Source organism: Apodemus sylvaticus, chromosome 4 (assembly GCF_947179515.1).
Source record: "Apodemus sylvaticus chromosome 4, mApoSyl1.1, whole genome shotgun sequence".
Lineage (NCBI taxonomy): Eukaryota > Metazoa > Chordata > Mammalia > Rodentia > Muridae > Apodemus > Apodemus sylvaticus.
This window is the reverse complement of record NC_067475.1, coordinates 99,527,494-99,540,241: the sequence shown is the minus strand read 5'-3', so window position 1 is coordinate 99,540,241 and position 12,748 is coordinate 99,527,494. Positions and strand designations below refer to the sequence as shown.

Sequence of the window (12,748 nt, the reverse complement as noted above, 5' to 3'; positions counted from 1 at the left end):
TGCCAACCATCATTATCCTCACAGGTTAAAAGCCCATTAAGGAAACTAAATTGCTCGGGATTAGGAATTGCCACATCTATTTAACAATCCTGGTTATCCCTTTCACTGTGTAATGCACACAGATGCTACTTTATGAACTAATTCCCCCATAATGGTAACTAGTTATCACCAGAGTCCTGTTGGCCAAATGGTTATTTAAATTCAAAAACCTTTCAGTATGTCACTAACACAAAATAGTTCAAAAATCATTGTTATTCATAAATGAACTACAAGATCACTCACTAATCCCGGTTTTCTCGCTTTACCTGTAACTCTACATCCCACTATCAACACCCAGAGAAGCCCTGCGGGCTGGAAGAAGATGGAAAATAACTGATGCTCCGTAGAGCTCATCCCATCAAACCAAGAGAAGGAAGGTCCCAATGGCCGCTTCAGCTTCCAAGCCTTTTCTTCAAAGGCTCTGGAGGTGAAGAAATTTACCTCAAGTTCCAGGAAAGCGGTGGCGATTGCTCTCAGTGCTCAGACCAGTTACCAAATAGCCTCCCGACCTTCCCGTCACCATAGTGATTTCTAAGCGCTGTGAGCGGTGCCCCTGCCATCTTCCCGCGATACTTGCTAGGTGCCAGTCACCCGAGCGGGCTCTTGACCCCGCCCCTAACCGAGCCCGCCCTCTCACTGGAAGGTGTTATTGGGCAACTGGGCCCCGCCTACAGCTGTGGGCGGGACCCTGCTTGGTATTTTTTTTTCTTTTCAAATTTCTCCAGTTTTTCAAATGCTGTTGTTCTAGAAGTGCGGAAGGCTGTAGTCTCCGAAACTCTATTTCTTTTAAAGTCCATAGAAACGATGTAGCCCTCTTGGCTCTCCCTTCCCAATCGTAACTTCCCCCTCGCGCCACAGTCAGGGGGTAGAGCCCGCGCATGCGCTCGAACCGCCCGAAGATGGCGGTGGGAATCGCCGCACTTTTTTTCAAATTCGCGGGTCCCAGAAACCATTGCGCGCATTTGTAACGAATTTCCGTTCGAGTTTGGATTTTAGGCGCCATTTTCGAGTGAAGGACCCGGAGCCGAAACACCGGTAGGAGCGAGGCGGGGGGTCGACCGCCCCACGATTTCGGCCCTGCCCGAGGTGGACGTGCCGACAGGTGAAGTACTTCTTTTCTAGATCGGGCTGTCACCTTCTTCCTCCCTGCCCCGCGGGAGCCGGCAACACGGAGGCCTGGAGCCGGAGCGGCCAAGTGCGGCGGAGGGAGGCGGCTCGGGGAGCTCCGTTGCCTGTCACCCCTCCCCCTCGGCGGCCGGGCGGCGGCTCCAGCGCCTCTTCCTGGGGGAGGCTGCGAGCCCGTCTCGGCCAGGGCGTCCTCCCTTCCCCCAGGCCGGTCCGTCCTGTCCCCCAGGGCGACTGAGCCCCACTCAGAGCCTCTCCTGGGGACTTGGCACGGCTTCCACGGTCCTTCGGGACTCCGCCCCGGACCCGGGAGGGATAGACCCCCTACTACCCCTGGAAATGACCCAACCCGAGCAGACGCTGCCAGAGTCCAGGGTAGCAGTGGGTGGCGGGCGACTCCGGCTTCGGCCATCCTCTCTGCTGGGTCGGTGAGGAGGAGAAGAGACCGACTTCTCCGGCCGTCCGGGCGTCAGGACTTAAATGGCGGGGAGAAGGGAGGGGGTGACAAGTCGCCCGGGCAGGCGCTGCTGCTCCGGAGAGTAGCCACGCAGACCCGAAGCTGGACGAACTTCTCCGATTCCGAGCGCGTTCACTCCCCGAGCCCCGACGGGAGGGGACTGTCAGCAGAAGTCCTTCCCTTAAGAGATGGCTCCTCGGGGGCGCGTTGGCCGGCGCGGCTAGTTTAACCCACTTACCTGGGGCGTGGGAAAACCCGTCTCGCCCGGTCGCCACTGCTGTGTCCCTAGTAGTCACTTTTCTAGGGACCCGCTACCTGATAACGGGGTTGGCGGACGCGGTGGCGGGTGGGTCCTGGGCGGAGCCCGTCCTGCTGCTGCGGGGCCTGACCGGCGAGCCGCGGGCCGACCTGACTTCAGCCTCTCTCCTGCCGCAGCCACCATGCGGCGAAAGGGCACCAAGCCCTCCACTGCCTGCCACCAGGAGGAAGGGCCGCCGCCCTCCCAGGACGGTGCCCACAGCGAAGAGGAGATGGAGCAAGCGGCCGGCGGAGCGGACAGCGCTGCCCCCGCAGGTGAGTGACCGGCCAGGAGCCGGGTGCGTCGAAAGCCTGCGGAGACCCACTGAGGTTGGCAGGGCGCAGGCGACAGGTTGACTTCGGAAGCTCCGGAAAGCCGTTCTGTGGTTTTCGAAGGAATTTCATGCAGTTTGCTGTAACGGTTCTGGAAGGGATGAGGGTGATCGGAAAAGTTGAGTTGTGAATTTCTGTGTTTTGGAGTAGCACGGACATCTTTGACGTGTTTCCACTGAAAGCGGCATGGTCAGCCCTGAGTTGCTGAGCGCCTCTGCGCCCCTAGACAGGACCGAGTGTGATGTGGAGTTGCTTGACTCACCCTTTACTGTTGGATTGCCAGTTTGGGTGTAATATTAATTTTTACTTTTTAAAATGTGTCAGTGTTGGGTGACTCGGGCATATATACACGAGTGCAGGTGCCCATGGAGGGCATGAACCTCTAGTTATAGGCAGTCTCGAGCCTCCCATTGTGGGTGCTGAGAACCAAGAATCCTACACAAGAAAACAACCGCTGGCCCCTTAGATTGCCTTTGAAGAGAAGGTATAATTTGAGAGCGTGGAGCATTCTGAGAGTAGGAGTTAAGAGCTACTGTGAAATTCCTGTGACCGTGTTACTGAAGTTTCTGGGTTTCTTAAGCTGAACCAACCATGTAGAGAGTTGGATTTTCGATTGTTAGGGTTGCATCTCCTGTCAGGCATCGGGGAATCCGGTTTGTTGCAAGGTTTTCTTTATGGTATAGACTCCTCTAATAAATACAGTGTAGTTGTACCAAATTTTATTAATGGTCTGATTTCTTTCACGACTTTTATTTTTCATAAAACTCATCTGAAGGATTATCCACCCCCATGAATTTAGGATGTTTGTGTGAGATGCCTAGGTTTCCTAAGTAACATCCCTTCATTATGTTCTTTAAATCCTAGCAGGCAATAGACTTGCAACTAATTATACTAATATAGGCTTTCCCCCTTTGCCTTTCGTTAACCTAGAGACTCCAGGTGAGGAGCTTGATAACAGAAGTTTAGAAGAGATTTTGAATAGTATTCCTCCACCCCCACCTCCAGCAATGGCTAGTGAAGCTGGAGCTCCTCGTCTTATGATAACTCATATTGTAAACCAAAACTTCAAGTCCTATGCTGGAGAGAAAATTCTGGGACCTTTCCATAAGGTATTTGCCTAGTCAAATAACTTGTAATACATCTTTATTACAAGATATTTTAGTTTTCTAGCGGTCCTGACTCTTTACATACCCAGTATTGTTGCCTGTGATTTCAACAACGGGAATTCGTTTTTCTTTATCCGATATCTTTGGTATATCTTTAGCAAGAATGTTTGCATATTGAATGGAATCTGTTTGTTAGAAGGTAATGTTTTCCTGTTGACTGTGCTAATGAGTTTTGTAAACTGTCAGGATTAGAATTTGAATATGGTTTTATTTAAGATGTTAAAGGCCTGTGCTAGAGAACATGATGTAAGAAAACTCAAATTGGGGTTTTGGGGTGCGTGCTTTTTGTTCAGCTCCCTAGCCCACTCCCATTCTTGGGGTGCTTTCCTTTTCTTAATAAACTGCTTTTCCTAAGAGAAAGAATAAAAATACTTATCTTCTAATAATGAAAACTTTGAATACCCTTAATTTTTACTATAAGTTATGGAGTAGTTTAAAGTTAGTATAGGTGTGACTATTTAAATTTTCAAAAATTTACTTTTATGCAGCGCTTTTCCTGTATTATTGGACCAAATGGCAGTGGGAAATCCAATGTTATTGATTCCATGCTTTTTGTGTTTGGCTATCGAGCACAAAAAATAAGGTCTAAAAAGCTGTCGGTACTGATCCATAATTCTGATGAACACAAGGATATTCAGAGTTGTACTGTAGAAGTTCATTTTCAAAAGATAATTGATAAGGTAAGATTATTTTCTACTTGCACCTTCAAGCAAGAAAGGGAAACATGCCACATTTTGTTATTGCAGATCTGAATTGTTCTTTATTTTACATTTGTGTGTAATTAAAGCAAAAGACATGGTTTTTGCTTCTGTAACCATGTTTACTTCAATTTTTTGGAAGAAAACAGTGACTTAGGGGGCCCTGAGTGCTAATTTAGCATTCATTCACTATAAATATGAGCTTCATTTTAAAAGTTATACATTTTTTTTGCTTTAGGATAAACATTTTAATTTTTAAAATGTAATAATTGATTCTAAAATGTAATAATTAGTAGTTGTGTGAGTGTAAGAGAGAGATATGAAAGGTTTGAACTACATGATTAAGTATTTTTTGAAATGGTAGGGGAGAGGCATCTTTTTAATTATTAGCTTAGAAAATCCATGTAAAGCAACTGAAAAGAACCTGAAAAAATAAATGGACATAATGAAGTAGTGGTCAAATGAGTGGATACTGGTGGGGGGGTTAAATACAAAGACATTTAATTACACAGAAGCATCTAGCATAATTTTGCTTCTGAATTCATTCTGTTGTACGTTTGAGTTAGAGAATAGATTGCCAATAAATCAGATATTATTCCAATAGCTGTTGTTTGGTTCATCTAAAATTGACAGAGCCTTTTAAGAATAATGAACTTTAATGCTAAAATGGATTTATACCTTGATTTCCTTTATTAGGTATATGATTGTGAAGTTTTATGATGTTTTACTTTTAAATAATGATAGCTGCTGTTCAGGAAAGGGAATCCTGTCTCCCTGCTACAAACACAAACTCACTCTCTCTCTCTCTCTCTCTCTCTCTCTCTCTCTCTCTCTCTCTGTAACCAACAACCTTTACTCCCCAACACTATCACCACCAGAAAAGTATTTCCCCTCAATATTTTCCTTAAATCGCTTCTTCTGAAGCTTTTTAACCAGTCATCAAGGTTTTTTGAGTTGAGTGGGTTGCTGGAGATAGGCTGAGGTTCTTGTCAACCTTCCTGGGCTCTTATTCAGATATATTTTAAGGCTGAAAATTTTGCTTCCTTGCTTTAAACTTTTAGAGATTTTTGACAAAGAAACCAAACAACTTGAAAAAGTATCTAGTCCTTTGTAAAACAATTTACTTTTTATTTCATTTTAAAATAGTTGTCAGCTTATGGTCATACTTAATTTGGGGTGGGGCGAGGGGGAATAAAACTAGTAATAGGTGAAAAGGACCAAAATTCATTATATACATACATATATGGATCTGTTAAAGAATACAAGAAAAATATATTTGATCTGTTGCATTAGTTTTAGTATTCATACTAAATGAAATCTGGATTAAACCTGTGATTTAATACCAACAGTTTTCTGGTTCTGTTTTTCCTACAAACAGGAAGGGGATGATTATGAAGTCCTTCCTAACAGCAACTTCTATGTGTCTAGAACAGCCTACAGAGATAATACTTCTGTCTATCATATAAGTGGGAAGAAAAAGACATTTAAAGATGTTGGAAATCTTCTTAGAAGCCATGGGATTGACTTAGACCATAATCGATTTTTAATCTTGCAGGTAAATTTAAAAATTTCTTTCAAGGTTCTTGGGTTTTATTTTTGGTTTGTAATAAAGCTTGAAAGAGTGTTCTTCTGTTTGGTGAATCCTGTCTTTTGGAACCTTAAAGTACTGTAGCAGCACATCATGGTTTACATACTACAGTCAAGATGCGAATCATTATTTGCTGCTCTAGAAATTTAAGGAAATTCATTCAAGATATCATCACATTTGTGTTATTATGTTTGGATATCTGACATACTTGTTCCACTCTAGCAGCACGTAAATATTGGCGTAGTGAAATAAATATTAAACACCAATATTATTGTGCTGCTTTAGTGTGACAGGGATATAGCAACTCATTTCTGTTTGTTATTTCCCTTTAAGATAACATTTTAGATAAAATCTTTTAATAATCTGTCCCTTTTGTTTACTATCATTTTTCTAATATAAAAACCATATACTTAATATCACAACAAATTTTCCTGGGTACCTAATATAATATTTTTAACATTATACTTGCATAAAGGTTTACTCAGAGTGGATTTAATTTGTTTACAATGGCCTAATTTCTTAAACCAATACTCTTAGTACCAAATCTTGGAGAAGTCCCTTCGCTGCCGCTGCCCCCCCCCACCCGTTTTTTTAACCCTATATTTTGTTTCTTTCTTTATTTTTCCACTTTTGGTGTGAGTATGGAAGTTAAAGTATATTCTGCTAGTATAACAGAAGGGAAAATTTGTCTTCCCTTTTTTTTTTAAATATAGCCTTGTTAGGAATTATGAAATTTGTTTTGATTCTTGTTAGGAATTATGAAATTTGTTTTGATTTGAAAACGTCTTTTTTTTTTATACTATCCCAAGCTATTAAGAGCATAAATAAAATTTAAAAAGAGAAGAGATTGCTTGTTATGCAGAGGCAGCTGTTGATATGGTGTATCTTGTGCTACTGATTTTTAAAATAAGTTGGGAGTTTCGATTTGATATAAAATGTTCTATTGTGGTAACTAAGTGTTCCCACTAACATAATTTTCACAAATTTTGCACTATATTCTTAAGGGATCATTATTATTTGAAGCATACACAGTAGTATACAAGACAAATGATAATTTTCTACAATACCCCTTAACAGAACAGTGCATTTACAATACTTTAGTGAACCAGTGTTACTTAAAAATAAATATTGAAAAAAAAATCAGATGCAAATATATGTGTAAGTAAGATTTGGATTTATATAGGTGTAGTTTTAAAACATTGTAGGTGTTTTGCTTTGTTTTTTAAGTGAATTGTACTGTTTTGCAGATTTTCACTTTCAGGAATTTGGTTTAATTAACTGGGTAAAATGTTGTATTCCTTTATAATTTTAAATGTAATGGTGGTAACAGTTTTGCAGGGAATTATACTAATCTTTGGTTTATTCTTTGCTGTTTGCTTAATTTTATTCTGAGATCAGTTTTATGCCAGTAGAAAATAGACTATATTTTAGGTCTTGTAAAGTATTTGTACAACTTCTAATAATTTGCTAATGAAGGAAACTGATAAAGTAATTTTCCAAAGAAATAAATAAGATGTTGAGTTTGTGTTAAAACCTGCTTCTAGAGTATTTAAGATGATTGTTGGTCCTAAATGAACCCTTGTTTGCTCTCACAATTAAACTTTTCTGTTCTTTCCAAAGAATACTAAGTTAAACATTCTAATTAACAAATTCAGTTTGATTTAGTTGAACTTAGATAAGAACTTTAGCAACTAGATAGAACTCAGAATTCTATTAAATTTGAAAGTGGAAGTAGTTTCTGAGTTTTTCTTAGCTCCTTATCAAAATCTTTGCTTCTTCAACTAGTAAGATTTAAAGCATATGAAGGTAAGTAATATTGTAGCTTTTATTTCATTCTTTCCTCATCTAAGATGTAAGTATGCAGAGACAGTGATAATGATTATATCATAAATCTAAATTTAGAAAAGCAATTTTTTAAGATTAAAATGAACTAAATTTTAGAAATTGAAAAGGCTTTTATACTATTTATGGATTCATGTTTCTTTAAGCATCACTAGTATTCAGATCCAAGTTTCACTATTTAAATGTGCTTCTAATGAGGCACGGTTCTAAGATTAGTCTAAAAATGGATAAAGGCTGTTTCTTGTCCTTACGGACAGGTATACATTGGCAAGTGTACTTCAAAAGTAGTCACATTGACCATTGGTTTACATAGTTCTGTATGTTGCAGGAGAGACTTTGGTCCAAACAAGAAAGATTTTATTGGCCTGTAATGTTTCATAGGTACTAGATTTTATTTGTTTGCTCCATGAGTTGATGATTTTGTTCCATTTGGGTTAGAGAAATGATAATCCTATGCTTCTATTACCCTTCAAAGTTACATAATAAATTGCTGTATTGAGAGTGGTTTTGTGGGCTGGAGAGATGGCTCAGCAATTAAGAGCACTGACTACTCTTCCAGAGGTCCTGAGTTCAATTCCCAACAACCACATGGTGGCTCACAACTATCTGTAATAGGATCCGATGTCCTCTTCTGGTGTGTCTGAAGACAGCAACAGTGACAGTGTACTCACATATATAAAATAAATAAATCTTTTTTTTTTTTTAAAGTGGTTTTGTAAGTTCTTTAAAAAGCAGAGTTTTGATTTAGTCAATTTTTAGTTCTGTATGTTTTTCATCTTTTATAACAAAATAAAACAAATGATTTTTGTTACTGTTTTCTACTTTGGAGAATGCGTTAACTTAGATCTGAGTTCATGTTTTTGAATATACTTTTAGAGTTGGCATGACATATAAATGTATTATAGTCTCAATCTATAACAATAAAAAAAATTAAAAGCGAGTAAGTCTGACTAAATTTCAAAGAAAACTTTTTTGAGTTAATAGTAATAATGCTTCAGTTTTCCAAAGGTCCCAGCTATGAAAACCAAGCTAAAAGTGCCCCTAAGCACACAGATGTGCTGAGAACTAACCAAGTAAATCTCTTTTTTACTTGTATACTTTGGACAGATACTAATGTTAGAAAATTGGTTACTTGTCCTTTTGCAGAAAAATTAGAGTAAAGTGTACTTGAGGAAGATAGACGTTAACTGATAGTGCAGTAAAAAGCGAGAAAAGTGAGAGGTATTTAGGCAAAAAAAAAAGCCCAAGGGAATGGACTGTTGCTCAGTGGTAGTGATTATCTAGCATACGTGAGGCTCTCGGTTTGATGTCTAATAATGTATATAAGTGTTTTTCTTACATGTATACATGTGTTCCACATGTGTGATTGGTGCCAAGATGATCAGAAAAGGGCATCAGAACCCTTGGAACTGGATGGTTGTGGGCACTTACTGCTCTTGTAAAGGGCCCATGTTCAGTGCTTTGAACTGCCTGGGCCCTTTACAAGAGCAGTAAGTGCTCTTAACTGCTGAGCCATTTCTTCAACCCCTTCCTTACCTGTCTTTTAGTGAAAAATACAAGAACTTATTTCACTTCCCTTGGGTTTGGGGTGTGTGCTACCATACCCAACTTCCTCTTCTAAGCTGTAGATGCCCAGCCCCACCACTCTCACATATGAGGGTTTATAAAGTTTTACTAGCTTCAGGTATTACATAGCATGAAATGTCTGTTATATCTGTTATTGTTTGTGATTTGTAACCTTGGTGTGAAAGTATCCCTTTTAAATTCAAATTGATGATTTTTTTTTTCTGGGTGGTGTGGGATATCTTCAGGGATTACTGCTGTTTCTACAGAGAACCTGAGATTGGTTCTCAGCATCTAGTTTACAACTGCTTGTAACTCCAGTTCTGCAGGATTCATCACCTTTTGAAATCCATAGGCATCTTCATCACATGGGCATATAAACACAGCACAATTAATTTTTTTTAAATTTGAGAAATATACTAAGCTTACTGCTTTAAAATATTAAAAGTGAGCTAGGTTTTTGAAAACTGCCTTCTGTCAGTCCACAGATAATAGTAGGTGGCATAATATGGGAATAGTAGAAAGCATGGAGTACCCGGTGGTTGGGCATGTGAAGACAGTAGTAAGGATTAAAGCTAGAAGAAAAGTTCTAGGTTGTCATTGAACAGCCACAGCAGGAACTGGAGAGGTGGCTCAGCAATTAAGAGGACCCACCTAGAAGCTTACCACCATCTTTGACTCCAGTCCCAGAGAATCTGATGTCCTCTTCTGTCCTCTGGGGCCATTGCCCATATGTGGCCCATAGACATACTTGCCAATACTACATCCCATACATAAGATAATAAAATCATTTTTTAAGCAACAGGAGTCCTTTGAGTTAATTCAATACCTAACCGTGCCTTATTCATTCACTGTCTAGTCTTTAAAGGAATGCATGAGCGGTGGTGCTTGGCTTTAATCCCAGAACTAAATAGACAGAGGCAAGCAGATTTCTGTGAGTTCAAGGACAGCCTGGTCTACATAGCAATTTCAGAACTGCAATCAACTACCATGCTCTCTCACAAGCTCAATTGATAACTATATACACCTTCCAAAAATAGTTTGGGCAAGAAACATGTAGTACTATTCAAATATTTTTACTTTTGTGTATGGTTTCACTAGACCCCAGGTTTTGATTATTTGATAAAAACTAGACTTAATACCTTGTGGTCATTTGACTCAAATGTGGGTTCTTTTGCCATTTTTTGTCTTTATTTATTTAAAATAGACATTTAGATACTCAACATGTATTAGAGTATGTGTTCACAGTGACTAAAATTACTACTATAATCCGAAGCTTTGGGCATACTTCAGATTTGGATCCTGTCTAAACATAAATTGTTAATGCAAAGATTTGAGAACTGACAGAAAAGTACTCTCTACATAAATACCTGTATACTGTAGGATTAGCATACATATAGGCAATGCAATTTTACTCTCTACTTAGTGATCATATGGTACTGCTGTATCATCAGAGTACTGGCATTATAATACTGTATAAAACTATTAAAAAGAGCACCTGTTAGCATGGCTTGATGGTGCATGCCTTAAATCCAGCACTTGGCAGGCAAGGACAGGTCAAGTTCATGGCCAGCTTGGGTACTTAGAGAGCCCTGTCTTAAAAACCATCCCACAGTGCACCTGCCAGTGAGAACATTTTAAAGTGTTAAATGCAATTCTTTTTCTTTGGTACATTTTAGCCTAATTTTTTAAGGTTGAGTCATATATTGGTGAAAAGTTGAACCACTAAAATATCTTAACATGTAATTCCTTTTTTTTGGCCATTTGACCATAGTCTGTCCCTGACCATCCCATTCCCCACTTACTTGCCTATTCCTTTGCTGTTACAGTGCTTACAGAACAAAAAAAGCTACAGAATTTTCTTCATTCAAGTTAATGGGTTACCTGGAAATCAGCCATAGGTGCTGCTTGTAGGTTTTTGTTTGTTGATTTTTTTTCCTTCTTAAGTAATCAAAGATTATAGTTATAATCTTTAATTTAGTTTAAACTATATTTAACTTAAACTTAATTAAGTTTAATTATAGTTTAAAGTTGATAGATTGATTACAAACAGGAAATTTCCTACATAGCATGTAACCAACAGTATTTGTTGTCCCTAATCAGGATACTTAGAGAAAAAGATAATTTCCTATCCCATTTTAGACTCTCAGTTGAAAAAAATCAGAACACTTAGTCATCTTTTATGAAATGGGTCCCTTATTAAACTCACACCAGGTTTATAGAGAAATTAGATTGCTATATAGAATGAAACTATAAGCACTTAGGCAGGTTCCTTAGGCACTACATGAAGAGACCTTTTGAAAAATTCTTTTAGAACGAGAACTAATTAGCAAATAGTGTTAATAATTGGTAGTATGCCTTACCAAATTATGCTTGACAGAAAAAATTGTTTACTTACAAACACTAGATGGGACACCTTTTTAAATATGTGGGTATGTATTAAATATGTGATTTTAGACCTCTTGCATAAAATATCCTTGGTCTACTTCTTGAGTATCCTTTAGTTGGGATTACCCTGTTCTCACTGTTGTATGTATACAACAAGTATGAATGTGACTCTCTTAAAGGGTGAAGTTGAACAGATTGCTATGATGAAACCCAAAGGCCAGACTGAACATGATGAAGGTATGCTTGAGTATTTAGAAGATATAATTGGCTGTGGACGGCTAAATGAACCTATCAAAGTCTTGTGTCGGAGAGTTGAAATACTAAATGAACACAGAGGAGAAAAGGTAAATGAATCTTCAGTAGACATTTGTTCCCGATGAGAATGTCTTATTAACTAGGCAATAGTTGCAGGTATCTTTAATCTCAGGACTGGGGAGGTGGCAGCAGACAGATCTCAGAGCTTGTGGCCAGACTGGTTTACAGATTGAGTTCTAGGACAGTCAGGGCTACAATAGAGAATCCCTATCTTAAAAAAGAAAAGAAATGGGGGGAGGGGTGCTTGCTGTCTTATTTGCAGAACAGCTGAATTTACTAAGTTGAATACTGATGTTTTATAGTTCATAGAGAAATGTTTTTTCAATCGATCCCTCTATTTTTATATTAACCTTTGCATGAGATGCTTTTATGATTTGTTTCAGATTGGTTTTACATATGAAATGTTTGAAATCTTTAATGTTTATAGTTAAACAGAGTGAAAATGGTAGAAAAGGAGAAGGATGCACTAGAAGGAGAGAAAAACATAGCCATTGAGTTCCTTACCCTGGAAAATGAAATATTTAAGAAAAAGAATCACATCTGTCAATACTACATGTAAGTACACTGGTCAACTTTATACATTTCTAAGCATCAAAGCCTTTTTTCCCTATGGTATTGTGAATGCATACAACTTTCTAAAGTCTTAACTCAGTTTTCAGTGTTATAAATGAAAGGTAGTTACACCATTTATGAATAGTGGGAATGGAGACACATTGCATGCAGTAACCCCTCATTAAGGGCTAATATTTAGAACCTAGTAGAAATCACAGGTAGTATCAAATCTTTAAATATACTATTTGGCCGGGCGGTGGTAGCGCACACCTGTAATCCCAGCACTCTGGGAGGCAGAGGCAGGCGGATTTCTGAGTTCCAGGCCAGCCTGGTCTACAGAGTGAGTTCCAGGACAGCCAGGGGGGCTATACAGAGAAACCCTGAC

General features: G+C 39.2%; 2 protein-coding genes across 5 annotated transcripts in view; one reads left to right on the top strand and one right to left on the bottom strand.

The window, feature by feature from the left end:
• Ift80 (intraflagellar transport 80) overlaps positions 1–2,037 on the bottom strand; it is a 102,518-nt gene extending 100,481 nt beyond the window's left edge. For 2 of the 4 annotated variants that reach the window (XM_052180372.1, XM_052180371.1), the window contains exon 1: positions 1,860–2,037. The gene's annotated coding sequence lies outside the window, so the exon portion shown is untranslated. Of the gene's footprint in view, positions 1–480; positions 766–1,859 lie in introns of those variants that run through there. The other 2 variants (XM_052180370.1, XM_052180374.1) reach the window with 1 other exon arrangement.
• Positions 1,029–12,748, top strand: part of Smc4 (structural maintenance of chromosomes 4) — a 29,375-nt gene continuing 17,655 nt past the window's right edge. The window contains exons 1-7 of the mRNA XM_052180369.1: positions 1,029–1,141; positions 2,057–2,194; positions 3,182–3,360; positions 3,906–4,097; positions 5,494–5,670; positions 11,676–11,840; positions 12,239–12,366. Of these exons, the coding sequence (XP_052036329.1) occupies positions 2,062–2,194; positions 3,182–3,360; positions 3,906–4,097; positions 5,494–5,670; positions 11,676–11,840; positions 12,239–12,366 (974 nt within the window). The 5' untranslated portion in view covers positions 1,029–1,141; positions 2,057–2,061. The remainder of the gene's footprint in view (positions 1,142–2,056; positions 2,195–3,181; positions 3,361–3,905; positions 4,098–5,493; positions 5,671–11,675; positions 11,841–12,238; positions 12,367–12,748) is intronic.